Raw genomic sequence first — 19,452 nt, forward strand, 5'->3', positions numbered from 1 at the left:
GACAGTTATCCCAGAGGATACTAAGTTTGAAGGTGGTCTGTGTGCGTCATATGCAGTACATTAATGAAAAGAGAAGCAGCAGCATTTCTCCTAATGAATAGATGTGTGTGAATGTCCTGTATGTGTGCGGAGGTGACAGGAGCACCTCTTCCTCCTCGTCATCCATTGGGAGGGCTCATCCTCTCTGTGTGTTTTATCTTAATATTTTATTTTTTAATTAATTGTGAAGGCTAACGCTGAACCTCGGCAGAGCAATGAGCACAGGATGGTCGGATTCAAGAGGCTTTATATGAAAGCAAAAAAAACAAAAACAAAAATCCCAAAAGGAAAAGCAACTGAAAACCTACTTTTCAAATTTGATTACTACTGAATACTTAATGTTGAAATTGTAATAATTGAAATATTTTTCGAGCATTCAATAATAGTTCAATTTTACAATTAGGTATTCAATTAATACGGCCTTTCTTTGCTTCCAAAGGTATCCAGTACTCGTTTGATTTGCAGTACAGTATGTATTGAATATTTTATCTGAGAATCCTTACAGCATTAAAATCCCACCAAAAGAAGAAAAAAAACCTGTAGCAACCTAGGTAACTTTCCCACATGGTGACAGCCAGAATCTATACAACAAATGTGTCACTTCCTCTTGCTCCCAGAGTTCCTCTCTTGGTGGTTCTTTCTTGCTCTCTTTTTTTGTCATCAATCTTTCTCTCTTTCTTCCTCACTGTCTCCCGCTCATCACTTCTCTTCCCCCCTGAACACACCGCCACACTTCCCCTCAATGAGTCCATCACATATGGTCCCGACTATCAGTGTGACCACTCCCTTCCTCTGTATCTCTGTGGATGTGGATGTGTGGAGGTGGGAGCAAGGCTTGATAAATGGGACTCTGTCGCCTTGCTAGTGATAATAATGCCCAGGTTGAGCTTGACTGACACCAGGGATTTGAGCAGTGCCAAGCAGACATATATATCTCCCTTAGCGGCGCAGTGTGTGCGTTTGTATTTGTGTGTGTGGGGACACAGTTTATATGGGCCTGTATGAAGGACATGCATGGCATCCTTCCTTATCCTCCACTACTGAGGTCTAGATGTCTTGTTTACGCTGCAGTCAGGCACTGGTAAGCAATTTCAGATACACACTTTCACACACACCTCTGCTATAGATGACTGCACACACACACACACACACACACAGATTATCTGATTTATTTCAGGACAGTATTCTTTTCCATTTCATATCTAGAGCTAAAGCATTGTGTTCTCATGTGTGGAATGTAGCTGCAGTGTATGTAAGCAGCAGGATAACAATGTTCATGAATTTTTACATGTTTTTTTCCGTTTATAATTGTAAGACAGCCTCGCTTTCCTCCTTCCATTTCTAACTTTAGGTGTGTGATTTAAATTATGTTAACTAGTTGTTGAGACTTTAAATCACTTTTACGATATGAAAGAGGTGTTATTATGTGACACTTACATCTATTTTGTGTGTTATTCTTTTCTGTCCACTAGGAGCTGGTGAAACACACTCATGATGCCACAGACAAGAGCAATCTGCGAACGGCACTGGATGCCATGAAGGTATATCATCAGTTTATGTCCACTAGGGCTGTGTATTTGCAAGAATCTGGCAATACGCTTTGTATCTGAGAAATTGTAATGTAGCGCATTTCTTTTTTTATATAATTTTTTTGAAAAAAAAATGAATATAGAGGAGACACAGCCATATGCATACAATCTAAGTACAAAAAGTTTATATTTTTGCAATCACAACAGTGGGATCTGCCTTTTATTACAGTGTACAGACAATTGTGTTCATATAGATTCGAGTAAATATGTGAAAATGATTGAAAATGACCTTTAAAAGGAGTGCTTTATTGTTTTTCAGTTTGTTGGTTAACTTACTGCTGAAGTCATCCATTCATTAAGGCGCTGTAAACCATAATAACAAACATCATTAATATCTGTGTGAAATATTATTGTCCCTCATTCGAGTGACATGTTTGCATCCTGCTATTAAAGCAATTGTGTTGGCTCACAAACTAACATGATCATGTCCAAAAAGCAATATTACACTTAATTTTAAGATATTGCATGTCCACAACTTTTGACTGCACATGAATAAATAAGTATTCCAATACAATCCAGCACATATAAGTCCTGCTCATTTTATAGCCCTGAAAGGCTGCTTACTTGCCTATTGTCAAATACAGTGTCTCATTGGAATTAACAAGCCCACATCAGTAATGGTTCCTTTTGAAGGAGAGAAAAACAGCACAAAAAGAAAGAAAACCTTAGCACAGGAGGGGGAAGAAATGAAAGGAAAAAAAGGAAAGAATTTGTTTTTTGATGATTTGTTTACAGGACTTGGCTCAGTACGTCAATGAAGTCAAGCGAGACAATGAGACAATGCGCGAAATAGATCAGTATCAGAAATCCATTGAAAACCTGGTAAGCCACCTGTTTCTTCCAAATAATTTGATTCTGATCTCCTTTTTGCAGTGCTTTCTTTCCAATGGATTTAATTCCTGTCAGATCCCACCCAATCTTTTCTGTCTCTTTTTCTGTAGAATCAGCCTCTGAGTAACTACGGGAGACCCAAAGGTGATGGCGAGGTACGGGTGGCCTCGGTGGACAAACGAGCTAAACAGGACAGGTGAGATGTCAGGTTGACATGCTGGTTGGCTAAAACACTGACTGACTGACTGCAGCTTAATCAGGTGCTGTAGTTGGAAAACTGCCAGAGTATGTGTTGCTTGAAGCCAAAGTGAAGTTAGAAACTTAACCTGTGTGTCTTGGAAGTGAAGGACTAAATAAAGTGAAGTACACGGGTATTTAGTTATGACCACACAGAGTTCCAGACAAACAGGTTGATAATGTTAAATTAATCTTATTTATTGATTTTATTATGTTAGAAATAATGGATATTGTAGATTGAAGTTAGTGTGTCACGTAAGGGACACAATGATTTCCAAAAATGCAGTGGGTAGAGTAACATGAGTATATGCTCTCAATGACTTCGAAAAATGTATTCTTATTTAATTTCATTTATTTATTATACAGGAAAAGATTAAGAGCAACATTAAATGTGTTATAGTCAAACTGGCCTGACTCAGTTGAAAGTGGTTCACATCACATTTCTGTTGTGTAGCACATACAAGTCAGAATCACATTACAATACATAATAAAAACAGAGATACAAGACCCAAAAAATAGCTATACACACATTACAGATGTGAGGACTTAGGTGGATTGAGCAAGTTGGTGTGTGACATCATCAGTGGTTGCGGATATGTCCTTCCATCAAATGGTATTCATATGGCATGTATAGCTGATTGAATAATTGGATGCTAAATTGATCTAGTGATGCATTTCTACCTTGTTTTGTGTCTTGAAAGTAGAGCAGTAAGTGTTGGAGGGGAATTATTGTTTTGGATCTGAAAGTAAAATTGAATGGCTAGATTATTTGTGTAGTTCTGGAAAGTCAGGGCATTGTGAAAGGGCAGTGCAGGGGTGAGGCCTGTTGTGAAGTGGAGCTTCTAATGACGACTAAGAGACGTCTGGTTTTGAACGGAACACTTTACTTCCTGAAACTGCAGTATTACAACTGTTACAGTGAACAGACCACGCTCTTGCACCCGACATATGGTTTTTCACTTATCATCATCATCATCATTTATTGTTAGCATCAATAAGACACGTACCATGCTACTTCTCCCTCTTCAAAGTAAAAGCACTTCCTGTTTCATGCTATTCACAATAAAAGTAAATCAGGTCAATTAAGCTTCTCACATCTACAGCTTAACAACATAAACAGTGTTACACAAGCAACATGAACCATATTAATTATGTTATGCAATCAAAACAATTCACAACAAGGCCAAAGGGGTAGTGCAGGGGTGAGTCCAAAGGGGCAGGTTGCCATGGATGTTATAAGCTCCTTTGTACTGTTTTGCTATTGGTTCAATGGTTTCTTTTGTAGTGAGAGACCAAATTGGGAGACAGGAGGATATACTAGGGGTATAGGAAAGGATAGGAGGCGGTTGAAAGAATGATTGCAAGATATGTGTCAGAAGCAGAGATAGTATGGGTAAGATATGGTCTGATCTTCTTATAAACATAACATTTCTGTTTGAGCTTCTTCTACAAGTTACAAATGCTGCTCCGATAAGTGAGATGTGAGTCAAGGGATATTCCAAGTTATTTGTAAGTTTCTGTGATGGTTAGGGATGGTAGTGTTAGGGCTGGGTGATAATTCAATATGACAATTTATCATCTTTCAACTGTATCATTTTGTGATGAAATCATTTATCCAAATATTGTGAAGTATAATTATGTTATCTAACTGATAATGACAAGCACATACTGTACAAATTCAAATTTCTCAGATAATCTGAAAATGTTCTGTTAATTTAAAAAGAAAATACACAGTACTTTTCATCTGTCCAGTATTTAATTCACACAGGTGTATAAAAAATGATGTGGTTATTTAATATAGACCGTTTATTCATTGAATTACTAGAAAACACGCTATATCATGATATATATATTGTTATTAAGATATACAATGACCTATATGGTGATAGAAGATTTTGAACATATCGCCTTGCAGTCTTTTCTGCTTCAGTCATAAGACATGGTTCTCTTCAAATCACAGGCACATCTTCCTGTTCGATGCCGCGGTGATCATTTGTAAGCGGCGAGGGGACAACTATGAGATGAAAGAAGTGATCGACCTGCACCTCTTCAAAATCACCAACAACCCCACATCAGACAAGGAGAATCGAAAGGTCCACACACACAGATATGGTTTCTATTGAGACACATCCATCCATCCATCTATTATACGTAACTGCCTTTCCTGTTCAGGGTCGCGTGGGGGGGGGTATGTTGATATGTTGACTTTTTCTGAACCAAAAAAACATTTCATGAACACGACATATCAGCCTCATATCACGCTTGCAGAAATGCACAATGACACGTGGTTAAGAAATGATTGCTTAGGTTGAGGCAACAATACTACTTGGATAAGGTTAGAAATAATTTGTGTTAAAATAATGACATAACAATGTGACAAAGTAACGCAACAACTGAACTACTGTAACTGGGCAACAACCATCCTTATCAGACTTTCTTATATAATGTTACGTAACAAGAGCAACAACTTTATCTAACAAGAGTGAAGTCAATGTTTACTCTCGGTTTTACACGGGACATGAACAGCGGTCTCCTGGGTGAAAGTCCTGTTTTGACCCATCAGCCACACCTTCTCCCCTTTGCTATGTGGACTTCTTGCTTGTAATACTTTATCTACTCTCGTTCACAATGCCGGACAGGGGCTTAAAGTTGGGGGGCCCCCTACTTCTGGCGCCCTTGGCCTTGATCTCCTCAGACTGCATGAGTAGGTCTCCCAGGGGAATTACTCCTCCAGCATGTACATGCCAAAGAACATGTTTTTCATGTTTCACATCTTGCCATCACCTTGGAAAATATATTGGCACACCCTTCAGTCATTTCAGGGCAGCAACACATCTTTTTGTGAAAATTTCCCTTTCGGTTCCAAGAGAGTAACTCAATTTCACTTTTGGCGAGGCCACAAAGATGATGTTTTAACTCAGAGATGCAGCAACAGTAGCCTCAATTAAATCAAGCTGAAGTCAAAAATAAACAAAACAAGTAGTTTTCTTTCCTAGACACATAGCGCTAATTTACAATTTACCGTTTTTTTGTACTTCCTTATTGTAGTGCACACTGAAATGAGGACTGACAAAATATCCCAGTAATTCTGGCAGCCAAATAGTTTATTTCTACAGTTAACACCTTTTAGTCCATATATATCACAACGGAGAGGAAAATGTCTAATTGTATTAGTTTTTTATTGGAATAAGGAGGCTTCAGTTTCTCAGGTCTGATTGGTGGTTATCATAGTGTGTTATCACCATTTTAAAAAAGCAATAAACTGGTGATTTACAGTGATTTTACAACAGCTAAAACAGCTTTTGATGAAATGTTATTTCACCAAGACTAAAACAATGTAGCGAGTGAATTCTACTTTTGCTCTTTTACTGTTGTAATATACAGCATGTAAAAGTGTAACAATAATAACAGTACATACTTCTCAACATTCCGTAAAATAATAAGAACAAAACAAGCATCTCATATAACAACCAATCAGCTATAATGGAGGGAAGTCTTGCACTGTTGAGTCCATTATTGCCTCTTTATGACTAAGTCAGCAAAGCTCAGAAACCACATTGGACTCCTGACAAACCAATTAACAGTGCTACTTCAGCACAACGAACAGCCATAACAATTTATCAGATGAACGCAGGTTCATAAAATTGAGTAAAAATAAAAAGTATTTTATAAGCACCTGTACCAGCATCTACACCCCACGGCTGCCTTTTGTGCCCTGAATCCCTAATGTCCTGCTAAAATGAGCTACATGCAAAAATCTTTCCAGCTCATAACACAAACAAAAAAATAATCACCAGAAAAGACTCTTAGATAATTTGATACAGGCTTGTTCCAGCACATGTTTTACACTGTCTTGTTCATTCACCAGCATAATACTGAAAGTGTCAGACTATAGCAGTCTGCCTCCGCCCAGATGGTGTTATCATTAAATCTCGCTTTGGGCCTGACTACACACACACACGCACGCGCACACACACACACACACAGACACACACACACACACACACACACACACACACACACAAAATGAATACTAAATGCCAAGTGGTGAAAAATATTGCCAATCATAATGAGGGATGATATCTAAGGCGTGCCAGGAAACAATGATTGGGATAATAACGATGTTGTAAATAGCAGACATTAGTAGGCTTATTCCCATATGGGCTTATAAAGTTGTATTTTTTTATGAAACCTCACCTACCTCAGTATCATTCTCCTCTGACATAATGGATATGATGCAGTTTGTTTGATTACATATTTATTATGGACATGCCAAAGATGATCGTGGCTGTTGGAGAGAATTAGCAATAAGAACCTTCATCATAGAAGCAGAATAATCACATTTACATGCAAGTCATCTGGAGGTAAAATCAAAATAATCTTGAAGTCTAATCATTGTACACAGCAGTGGGAAGCTTTTATGCTAGAGCTGATGGTTTGAGATTTTGCAGCTTTACATGTATTTCTGCTGCAAGCTGTGATAATCACTGTTTTTATAATAACAAAAGATGAAATTGCTATGTGTAATCTGTAAAGTGTCGCCTGTAGTGACAAACCAACAGATAACCATTACCAGACTCTACTTGGCTAAATGGAGCATTGCAGGTCATTGTTTTGGTTCTTCAGCTTTGCTTTTGTTTTTGGTGCACTCTCAATGCATTGTTAGTTGTTATCCAGAAAAAAGAATTGCTCTAAAACCCACAGTACGCTACCTGCACAGCACCAAATGGCATTGTTAGCACCTAGCTAGTGAACATGCAGAGCATTTAGCAGCGAAAGAGCTAGATATTATCCTCTGGAGTTGGTGGAGACTAAAACAGAGCTAAAAGAAAAATGAATCTTGGACTTACATTCGCCAGGTGGATAGAAACACGACTCCAAATGAATTCTAATGTTGTTCAGTGTCTGCTGGATGTACAAATAGTCAGCTGTATGCTAAAAAGTGCACCACATCAATTTAAAAAGGTGATAATATGTAAGTGTTGTGTTCTCAGCATGTTTCTGCGGCACTCAAATGGCCCAAAAACTGTAATTGCAGAGTTCACTTGGGCACATTGACCGACGTGGTGAGAGGCATGAGCAAGGGTCAGATTGATTATATTTAAAAGGCAGGTAAACGAAGCAATGCTTTACATTATCCGTCTGGATGTGTGAACCTTTTCAAATTCCTAAGATACACCAAGCAAAAAAGAATATAACTGACAGATGGACAAACACCTTCTCCTTCTTTTTACAAATTGGTTGCTGGAGATATCTCTGCTGAGCGTAGGTCTTGGTGTCCACTGGGAATGCCTCTGTAGAGCGTTGCTTTCCTTTTCTCTTTTCTTTCAATAGAAAAGATGAGCCTCTGCACTTCCCTGACAGCACTGTGAGCTTGCCATGTTTTTAGCCTTTAGAGTTGAGTGCTAGAAGTTCAAAACCCCACCTAGGAGCCCTAAAAAGTGCATCTCACAAGCATCTGTTTAGTGAAGTCATCGAAAAAAACAGTGGCGCGTGTTGACACGGAGGCTAATAGACTAATATTTTGCCTTTGAAGTGGGTAATGGGGGCTGATTACAGGCCCACTGGTCTATGCATGCTGTCTGATGCCCAGCGGTTATATGGCACAGCAACCTAACACTCTCTTCCTGTGTTCCTTCATGCTCTCCCTCTCTGTTTTGTCTCTGTCTGTCAGTTCTGCCCTTCAGCCTTTGAGTTTGCTCTCCCCGAGCATCCCTCTTTCATTTTGCATCTCTTTGTCTCCATCTGTCTCCCTGCTTCACGTCTCCTTCGGCTCCTGCCCCCTCCTGCTCCGTTTGCCTTTCACTCGAAACCCTCAATTTATTTATTCACCGTTGTTTTATTTTCTGTCTGAAATGCGAGTGTTTTTCTTTCTTGTTGCAGTGGTCCTACGGATTCTACCTCACCCATAACCAGGGCCAGAGCGGCTTTGAATTCTTCTTCAAGACCAAAGAGCTGAAAAAGAAGTGGCTGGAGCAGTTTGGCATGGCCATGTGAGTGTGTTTTTTTCTGTGAGCGCACGTGTGTGTGTGTGCGTTCATGCGCCACAGTGTGATAAGAGAGTATCTTTGTCTCTTCTGCCTTTAGTCAGAACATCAAAACGCACACATTGTCTATCCTGTTATTCAAGTTTGGCTACTTGATGATTTATGAGGCACGAGGCACGCGCCACTGTGACAAAAAGATGAGCAGATTATAAGTCACACACCTACTTTCGACCTGACACAAAAAAACATTTTTCATCCAGTTTTTTATAAACATTTAGCACTTTATATACTCAGAGAACACAAGTGATTGAATTGAATTGCAGTGCCACGTGTATGTAATTAAACTGCATCAACCAGTCCGCATCCTGAACTGGATCCAAATTCACCTAAACTGACAAACTGGTGCCAAGAGTGACAAATGGAACCATTGCATTTCACCTGCAGAGCCAAGAAGGAGTAGTCTTTCACAGAGTTGACAGGCCAGTTGAGTTGTATTGGTTGTAGTACATTTCTAGGTATTAAAAATACTATAGTAACTGAAGTCCAAAACACAATTCAAACAATATTGGCCAAAAGTGTGCATATGATTTTAATGAGAATATAAAACAGTAAAGATCGTATACAACAGGACGGTTTGTGAAGATGTGGCCTTTAAGCTGAATTGTTGTATGAAGCTCGCGGTTGATCTACAGTAGAGGGTCAGGAGTCTGACAAAACTCCATTCCCTCATTTCAAACATCACGACCAAAACGTGAACAGGAATTTGTCTTGTGCTTACAAATAATACAACAGGTGCAGTAGGAGACAGTTGTATTATATCCTCTGTGACTCTGGAAAAGCTGTGTAAAGTCTAAGAAATAACCCTGATGATGTCCTAGTGATGTCTTCAGGGTTACACGGGTTTGGTACAGGAGACCGCAATATTTTAACAGAAACCGTTGTTACAGACTGAAGGTGTGGAGTTTGAAAGATGTGTATAACAAAAAGACGCTGTAGACCTTCATTATGGGAAAGGTAGGATCAAGTATTTGATTCTAAAAGTCCAATTATTTTGGCCTCTGCTGCTTTGATTCCAGCTATTATTTAAAAATGTAAAATCTATTTCTTTAGAAAAACCCATTCCTTGTATCTGACACGGATGACAATCCTCCACATCCTCCCAGTCCTCTGTCTCCTTTCACAAGAGCTGAAATACTTGTTATTATATCCATGGATATGCCGCCAGTGGCATCAGTGACAATTACTTAAGAGCAGTGGGGCTCTCAAGCAGGTGCAATTACACTAATATAGATATAAAAATAAAAACTGAGAAAAAATTTAAATCTGTGAAATAACAAAGGAAAGCAACAGGCCTTAACAGGAAGTGAAGAAGAGGATTAGGAAGATGAAGCTGGGTGCGATGTGAGACTGAGAAAGAAGGGGCTTTGGTTGATTCACTTTTGGGGCTGATTTAACTAGCTGTGAGAATAGAAAGTCGTTGCCAGACAATCACACAAAAGCGCTCCCACGGCGATGCTTAATAGCGGATCTGCGAACAGCAGTGAGTGAGCACTCCATCCTTGAGAGTCAGAAGAAGACTGAAGACAGAAGTCCGTAAAATTCAAGCGGCTGCCTCTTAGCAGACTCTACAGAGTTGCATCGGACATCTTTAAAAGCTTCAGCATACAGAGAAATAGTGGAACTGGAAGAGGCCAGTCATATCTCAAAGTCAAGTCTGAAGGAAAAGGAAGCTCAGGTTTTTTGTTGTTGTTGCCATAAGCTATAGCAACGTATTCAGTATTTTTCAGTGTGATGATTTCTATGGTATATGCAACTTATAGTTAACAACAATCTTCCCTAGAAAGCGTAGATATTGGCTGATCCCAGTACAGAGGAGATGACACCACTAAAGGTCTCTTTTTTCTTCTTTAACACTTCCTTCCATCTCGGCGCTGTTTGTCCTATTTTCCAGAGAACATGCTGTAGCCCTTCAGTTTGACTAATCGTTTGAGTTCCAAAAGTAGCACCTGTGCATATGAAGCAAAATGCTTATGCAACAATGTCATCATGTCTAGCTATCATAACACTGACAAAACAAAGGACCGACCTCTTAAATTAGAAAAAACAGGCCTTTGTGCTACAGGAAAACTTGGGCCATCCTGTCTTTTTCTTTCTCCAACACACACACACACACACACACACACACACACACACACACACACACACACACACACACACACACACACACACACACATTCATCCATGTCCCAAGGGGCCAAGAATACTTCTGTGTTCACTTCAAGCAGACCTTGCCTATCTATTTGCAATTCTCTCCTTCCCACTTCAAAGAGTCGTATCGAAGGGTTTGTTGGCTGCAATTATAAGTGAACCTTTTATTTCTTTATTTTTTGCTTTGAAATTCATGTTTTCATCAAAGACCAAAGCATTTTGAAAACTATAACAAGGCAGACAACCAGCACAAATTCGTTTTCATTCATTCATTTTGGCTCATCTGTAACTTGTAGTACAACTTACAGCGCTCAGTGTTTGTGATGCAGTTTCGGTCCAACTGCTTGTTCTGATTTTGAGTCATTACTCCTCCATTATTTGGAACAGATGTGTTCAGGGGCACAGAACAGTACATACAGTTCAATATTGTCAGTGTTACATATGATATATGGAGCTTTAATATTCAACCTGAACCCTAAATATCGAGACATCATGTTATGATTTTTTTATTTCATACCACAAGTTACTGTATATAATATCAACATGTGCTAAGGGAGGTACAGGAGCAGAGACCTATTGAAAACTCAGTGGTGCATTTCAAGCACACTCTCAACCATTTAGCTGACACTGCATTTTGAATGCCAGAAACAAGCATATTTGCAGAACTCTTTTGAAATCTGTTTGCTGTTTACCCACTACTGGATTTGATTTGGCAGCTCACTCTCAAATCAGACAACAATGGAAACCAGTTATCTTTTTTGTGTCATCTTTGACATTTTCAATTCCATTTGTTGAACATAGAATTAGTCCCTGCTTGAACTGAATTAGCATGTAGTCAAGGTAAAGGTAAAGGTGCTTTACTGTCGTTTACTACTCGACCAAGCTTGAACTTCCTGCCAGTTGATTTTTAGGAAATCAGTCTAATGGTTTATTTCGAAAATGTGTTCTAACTACTACTACTACTAATGATAATAATAGTAATAGTAATAATCATATTACAACCATCTTTTGGAAGTCAAAGTAACCTTATCATTATCTAATGTTTGTTGTGTGTTTCTCTCGTTTAGATCCAACATTCATCCTGAGAACGCCACTAACAACTTCCACGAGTTTAAAATGCACACCTTTGAAAGGATCACCTCCTGCAACTCTTGCCACATGCTGCTGAGGTAAGAGGCCGTTTATTATTCACACACACACACACACACACACACACACACACACACACACACACACACACACACACACACAAACACCCACAGCGGAAGCAGCACAAAACCCTCTTCAAGGCCATCGTCAGACATAAAGACTGAGGACGAGACATGGACCCTTTCCCTTCAAACACCTGTCAGGACTCCTTTGAAAGACCTCCCCTCCTCCTATTCCTCTCCTGTGTAGCCTCACAATCTATTCGTCACTTTCCTTTTACTCCTCTCTTCCTCTGCACATGTGCCTCAGCTACACAAAGTTTCTTTTGAATTTGCTGAATGGTATCGGCACCCGGAGCACTGCGGCTCATGGTCTTTCTCACAGCGGGAACGACTGAGTGGTTTCACCGACCGAGGACAGTCAAGGAAAAAATGTCTGTCACACTTCAGCACTATTTGAAGTCAACGCACTGTGAATATACAGAGCCAGGCGCTGAACATTTTCTCAGGATAAGATATGAGAAAAACAAGAATAATGCAGGGAAAGTATCAAGAAGCAACTGAAGTGCCGTGTGTCATTGATTTCTTGATTATTTCTCAAGTGTTCTTTTACATAATGATTGGTCCCTTTGACTGGTTCACTATGACTATTGTGCTAGAGCTCTTTGTTTGCAGTGCCTGTAAAGGAACAACGGATCAACTTGAAAGGACACAATATAAATTGAACCCCTAATCAAATATCAAATTACTTCATGAATCATAAGTCTAATGAGTCAAGTGTTATTCTGTGTATTATTAAATCTGTGATCTAGTATACTCATTTTTTTCTGATAATCTATGTAAGAGCAGAGGCCTTGCTGAGGTATTGTGTCATTAATCATAAAATGAGCAACGTGCCTGGTAAAAGTTTTCTTTTAAGTTTTCATTTAAAAGGGAATTCCCCTTCCTTTCATGTTATTTCATAAGAATTGTGAAGGATTCAGAAGAGCGGTGTCCTAATGGTTTAAATTCACTGCTCTGACTTCTTCCACCAGTGCAACATACACACCCTGCAGTTCTGAACTGCGCAAAAATATTATAGTGTTCCTGCACGTTAATGCCATGCCAGTTTTCTCAAAGATGTTAAACAGACAATTAGCTGGAGAGCAGAGCAAAGCTGCCTTTACTTTCATGTCATTTTAATTAGGACCTCTGAGATGGTTAATAAAAAACAGAGCAACACACTGCTGCTTCAATCTCTGTGTGCACACACACATCATTTACTACAAGAATGTCAGTATCTTCTTTTGTGAGCTGAAACTGTTTTTATGGTCTTTAGTTCAAATTTAAACTTATTAGAATTAACTTTCACACCTGTTGTGGCTTTGGTAGAAAGTATTGAAATCTGGCTGGCGTCCTTGTGCTGCTGAGCTGGCTAATGTGGAACCGTCTTCATTTGAACGCCCAGGGCCTCGAGGACCTTAAGGACTTAACTATACTGCGTTTTAGCAGGGATGTGTTAACCATCTCATTTTAGCATCTTAACATGCTAACATTAGCTGAGAAGCACCAAACACAAAGTACAGCTGAGGCTGATTGAAATATCATTAGTTAGTTTTGCAGGCATTTGGTCAGCTATTTTTGACTTGATGATGGCGCTAGATCAAATGTTAAGGGGTCACATAAGTCATTACAATTCATCCAGATGGCAATCCGTCCAATGGTTGAGGCATTTCACTCAAAACCACAAATGTCCACCTCATAGTGGTAAATACGGAAGTCAGGGGATCACCAAAGTCATTAGGATTCATCATCCTGGAACCATGAATCCTGTACAAAATATCATGGCAACAATTTGCATAATGGTAGAGATATATCAGTCAGTGCCACGCTGCTAAGGGGGCTAAAAACACAAGAGAAATTCACTGTTGGTTTCCAAACTTCTGTTCCTCCTGTGATGTCAGAAAATGTTGCAGCCATTTCTACATAACATTAAACCTTTTGATTGCAACTTGGATCCATACTGTCCTATAAGCCTCACAGCAATGTTGCCATTCTTCGCACTGATATGCCGTTACTACTGTTTCTATACCTTTAAGCAATCCATGTGATGCCTTTCCCTGTTCGTCTGTCTGCAGGGGCATCTTTAACCAGGGCTACCTGTGCTCCAAGTGTGGTTTAGGTGCCCATAAAGAATGCCTGGGCCGCTTTGGCAGCTGTGGAAAAACAGGTAACACTCCGCTGCTTTACAGGCGCAAATAAAACCAAAGTCTCTCGCTTTATTGCACAAACTCATATCAGTCACATCTAGTCTGCAATAAGTCTGCAGTTAACAGTTTGTCCCTGAACAAAATGATTTTGAGGGACGCATTCAATTTAATCGTATGAACACAACTGCACGTTTATGCTGTAGCAGTATGAACGTAATGACAGGTGACGCACATAAATCCAATGTTTGAGTGTCTCATGTGACTAATTATGATTAAGAGGGAGCTTTATTGCCCGGTTTAAAGTTACACAGTAACATCCTGAACAGAATCGCACCAAGTCGAATTGTGGGAATTAGGGGGTTTGCTCTAAATAAATAAGAACTTAATAAGTGCCCTTATTTCTACAAACCAAGGTCATCCAAGTATTCGATCAGAATTGCAGATATTCATTCAAAAGCTCCCCCGCTTCCCTGGGTGGTTTTGACACTTCAGAGCACCTTAAAGGCAATGTCACTGTGTATCATTGTACCGATCCCCAAAGCTTAGTAGTAGTTTTACTGAGGAGTTTTATGAAACTCCTAACTTTTTTTATTATGCCCCTGTTGTGTATCTGTCACTCAGCTCCCTGTGCAGGAGCACTGACAGCTCGGAAAGAAATGGTGGGAAAACTTCAGACATGTGGAATGAAAAGAAGGCCTTCAGAAACCAGCTTAGCATGTCCTGTGTGTGTGTGTGTGTGTGTGTGTGTGTGTGTGTGTGTGTGTGTGTGTGTGTGTGTGTGTGTGTGTGTGTGAGAGAGAGAGGTGAAAAAACTAAATTCACACTTTTTGTTTGTGGAAGTTTTTTTTAGGTCTTGAAAGTGCATGCTTCTGTTCTCATGACACCAAAACTCTGCAAAATGTTTTTTATAAAACCAAGCGATCTTGCTGGTTTTACTCGTACAGCCCGTAACATTGCGTGTCACAATTGCGTGTATTTGTCTGTATTCCCCGTGGCAAGCTGCCAGCTCCTGTTGGACCTGGCATCTGTCATGGTGCCAGCAGGTCGCAGAGGCAATAAAGCCACTGCCAGGCCCACCCTGCCACAGTGCGGACCTTAGTAGATTTGGGCAACACCGGCAGCAGGAGAGCTGGTGAAGACCGGGATGTCGGTTTGAATTCCCCCTCTCATTACTCCACACAGTATCTCCACCCTCTGATGGTACAGGGAATTGTGCAGGGACGAGGACCAATACTTTAGTATGAGCGTAAGGAAAAAGTAGAAGCACGAAAAAAGATGCTCAGTTACAGTGATAAGAGGCATTGTAATGTGTTGGTTGCACCACTTTTTCCACCACTACCGCAGAGTCTGCATGTACAAATACTGTCAATGCACAGGCAGGGCTGCAGAAACACACAATCACAGCATCACAGAAGAGGGTTAAGTGTGTGTGTGTGTGTGTGTGTGTGTGTGAGAGTGTGTGTGTGTGAGAGTGTGTGTGTGTGTGTGTGTGTGTCAAAGATAAGCCATTGTTTACCTAAATTTGTCTCTGTTATCAGCTGCTGTTTGCGTAACAGGTCAAAGGCCTTCTGAGAGTTGTGTGTGTGTGTGTGTGTGTGTGTGTGTGCGTATAGGTACAATGCATATGTGTCTTTCTGCCTGCTAGTGTTTGGGGGCGTGTGTGTTTATGCAATTGCTCTGTTTGCACAGGTACAGGAGTAGTCGTGTGTGTGTGTGTGCGTGCAAAGGTATGTGTTGGTGTGTGTCTTGGGGGTGTAACCCGTCCCTCAGGGGAGCCAATGAAAGAAACTGTTGGAGCAAAAACCTCAGGTTTGCAACCCCCCTCCCCCCCCTAAACCATCCCACTACACACACACCCCCGCCTCGTTACCTCCTCTATCCCGGCTGTCAGGTAGTGGCAGCGCAGCAAAACAAAGCGAACCACGGTCAGACACGAGCGTCCGCCTTCTCCACTAATGAGGGAGTGTTGCCTTGTACCAACGAGTGTGTGCAAGTGTTTGCGTGCACCTGCTAACCCGTCATTCACTATGCCTGTTCTCAAACTTCTTTCAGATCCTGGCTCCGTCAGAACTCAGGTGAGCTGCTGCTGCTGTGTGTGTGTGTGTGTGTGTCTGTGTGTGTGTGTCAGTGTTGATGTGTATACTGTCTCTGTCTGCCGTTCGCCTCCTCTCCAAAGCTTTGCTGCACTTTGAAGACTGCTCTTTCCTGCAGCTATTTGCCAAAGAGACTCCAATTGACTTTATTTGCTGCAGCCTTCCTGACGCCACAAATAAGATTTTTTTTCTTTTGCAGATTTTTAACCTGTGGTGTCCCTGCTGTTTTTGAAACTGCTGTGTACTTTACTGCTACAATGTTAAAAAATATCCCCAAGCAGGAAATTAGACTGGGCTAACAACCAAAAGCAAATAACTGTAGCTAAAACTGCATTGTGCAGGTAAGACTTTTATGCAGAAATGATCCCATCGCATCAGCAAAAAACACAAGACTGGTGTGAAATTGATAAGTGTCCCTGTTGCTCTGATTTTATGTTTATTTATGCACCTTTATTTTGCTAGGTGCTGTCTTGCAATGAGAAGTGTTATTTATGCAGAAAACATGCCCAACACAAATTCAAAATGAAACATGCAATCTCTTGCAGAAACGTTTCGACTAACTGCTTTGATGCAATGCACACAAAACGACTAAATGACTACAGTGTGTTGAATGGTTGTTGTTGTAGTAGTAGTAATAGCAGTACTACTATTTTGTGTGGAAATAGTTATATCCCACTGGCTTCATGCAGTTTTCCACCTATGCCAAAACTTTCTGTATTTGCCCCTAAAAATCACACCAGTGTAACTGCTCTCTGCAGCTTTTAGATATTTCGGCTGCAGCGGGACACACAGTAGTTTGCCTGTGGCGGCAGTACATGCGATATTTGTTTTAATATGTTATGAAGTGCCCTCCATGTCAGGCCCGTTGCATGTGGGCTTCATAGGGGAAATAGCAGGCTGGGTTATAACATGAATTCTGTGTGTGCAGCAGTTGAGAGGTTTATTGGTTGGACTGAACACATTCAGCTCACTGAGTGTAGCTAATAATTGATTTAGTTTGTTATAAGGCAGTAAGGAGAGTTCAGTTTGGATGGATTGACGATATTGACTTTCACCATGGCAGACATTTGTGTGTGCTTGCGATGGAGAAACTGATGAATGGACTAATGATCAGTGGAGAACAAGATGTTTGTGTCTAAAGGTGCTTGTGTTTGTTCGTGAACATGCATGTGCCTGTTTCAGTGTGTAACTCTCTGTGTGTATTTTTTTCAGTGCAAAGATCGAGATGCAGGTGAGAAATTCAGAGCACAACACTGCACCAGACATCCTCCCACCTCCCACTCTGTTTTCTCTTCCGCCCCTGAAATCAGTTTCTTTCTCACTGCCGATGTTTACCTGCATAGAGACAGTTGCTCCTAAAACAAATGACCAGATTTTGTAATGTAATTCACTATATGCACTTATACTGTTTATTAGCATGCTGCAAGTACCAGCTAGTATCAGCTTTGAAAACATTGATCTCTCCCTGCAAAATAAGAACTGGCCAAGTGTTTTTAGTTAAATCTTTTTGAGATGATTTTCACATAACTCATCTATCTAATTGGCTTTATGTTATAATTATGATTATTACACCTTTTAGTGCTGCAATTAACACGTATTTTCATTATTAATTAATCAGATAAATATCTTTCCAATTCCTTCTTTAAACAAAAATGGTAAAAAATATATGTTCCTCACAATTTCAAAGAGCCACAGGTGAGGTTGAGGTTTTACATCGCTTATTTTGTCAGAATAATAGTCCAAAACACAAAGAAACTCCATTTATAATGATAGAAAACAGGGAGAAGTCTCTGTTAATGGACACTTTGTTTAAGCCCTATACCTTTTTCATGTTTGTGGTACTGTAGATGCAGTATTGGCTGTGAATGTGCACACACATACTCATTTTAGTTATTCTATACTTCCCTCTATCAGGTTGTTTGTCTGGATTGGCAACAGGTTTTTTACATGAATTGCCACTGGCATGGTGTCATGATTGTATTTCCTGGTGTCAGAGGCAATCTGGCTCAGTCAGAGAAGAAGGTGTACCTGGTAGCTATTAACTGATTTTATCATTGCAACTGAGACTCAATCTATATATGAAGGTATCATGTTAAGAGTATAAGTGAAATAAAATCAAAATAGATTGCATAAAATAGCATTTTAGTAGTAAAGTAAATGCAGTAAAGTAGAGGCATTGTATTTATTCCTCCCTCCTTCTGCGGCTTTCTGTCCCTCAATCTTTCTCCAACAGAATATGAGTAACATGCAGCATCCTTTCAATTGTGTGTGTGTGTGTGTGTGTGTGTGCGTACACCACACAGAGGGCCTTTAATCTCTCATAAACCTGGCTTCAACACAGATTTTTCCACCCCTCCATCCATTATGCTGCAGAAAATCATTTCTGACTGAAGATGCATTAAAATCAATAGGCATTTGATTGCCCCGGCCCTTGGCGTTTCATAATATTTCGACGCGGCTCTCTTTGTCTGTTTTCAAAGGTGCGCTAACACTTGGCTTGTCCTTGTGTGGATAGGAATGCAATTCGTGCCCCCAAGACTCAATTCTCCATGGCCCTGTGTCTTTAGAAGTCCTATTCAGGCAAGCTAGCACATGTCAGGCTGCCAGCCTCAGTGCTACAGCACTGGAACAGACCCTGAAAGAGAAGAAAGCCTGATATTGATGTAAGAGCTTTCAATACAATGTTGTTGACGTCTGTATTATTTGCCTTAAGCTTTACCCTTTTCTTCATGCACTCACTAGAAGTTCTTTTTCTCACATTGTATTCCTGCACAACACTATCGCCACACAATGCAGAGAAAGATTGCGATACGAACTCGGCATTTGTTTGGCTTGGGTGGGTGCTTCATAACAGACGAGTTATAATTCAATTTCAGTGATTTCTTGGTGAATAATGGGATCAAAGTTGGCCATTGTGCAAAATCAAGTACTGCTGACTGAGGTCATTTCAACAAACAAATTCGGTGTGATTAAAATGTACTTCTTTAAGTGCCAGTGCAAACCCTTACTACTATATTGTAATATATTACCTACAGAGCATGCCTCAATTAGTCCGTGCACTGGATTGTTGCAGGTGAGGGAAAGTTATGCATGGGCGTGAATGTCGGGAAATGTTGACAGTGACAATATTA

The 19,452-nt window shown here is 40.2% G+C and overlaps 1 protein-coding gene across 2 annotated transcripts in view; it reads left to right on the plus strand.

The window, feature by feature from the left end:
- vav3a (vav 3 guanine nucleotide exchange factor a) overlaps positions 1–19,452 on the plus strand; it is an 83,555-nt gene that overhangs the window by 44,213 nt on the left and 19,890 nt on the right. For both annotated transcript variants that reach the window (XM_076088798.1, XM_076088724.1), the window contains exons 11-19: positions 1,512–1,580; positions 2,364–2,450; positions 2,570–2,655; positions 4,657–4,789; positions 8,580–8,689; positions 11,959–12,060; positions 14,157–14,248; positions 16,281–16,303; positions 17,534–17,552. In XM_076088798.1, the coding sequence (XP_075944913.1) occupies positions 1,512–1,580; positions 2,364–2,450; positions 2,570–2,655; positions 4,657–4,789; positions 8,580–8,689; positions 11,959–12,060; positions 14,157–14,248; positions 16,281–16,303; positions 17,534–17,552 (721 nt within the window). The remainder of the gene's footprint in view (positions 1–1,511; positions 1,581–2,363; positions 2,451–2,569; positions 2,656–4,656; positions 4,790–8,579; positions 8,690–11,958; positions 12,061–14,156; positions 14,249–16,280; positions 16,304–17,533; positions 17,553–19,452) is intronic.

This window comes from Anarhichas minor, unplaced genomic scaffold (genome assembly GCF_050575085.1).
Source record: "Anarhichas minor isolate MPS153535 unplaced genomic scaffold, ASM5057508v1 ptg000001l, whole genome shotgun sequence".
Lineage (NCBI taxonomy): Eukaryota > Metazoa > Chordata > Actinopteri > Perciformes > Anarhichadidae > Anarhichas > Anarhichas minor.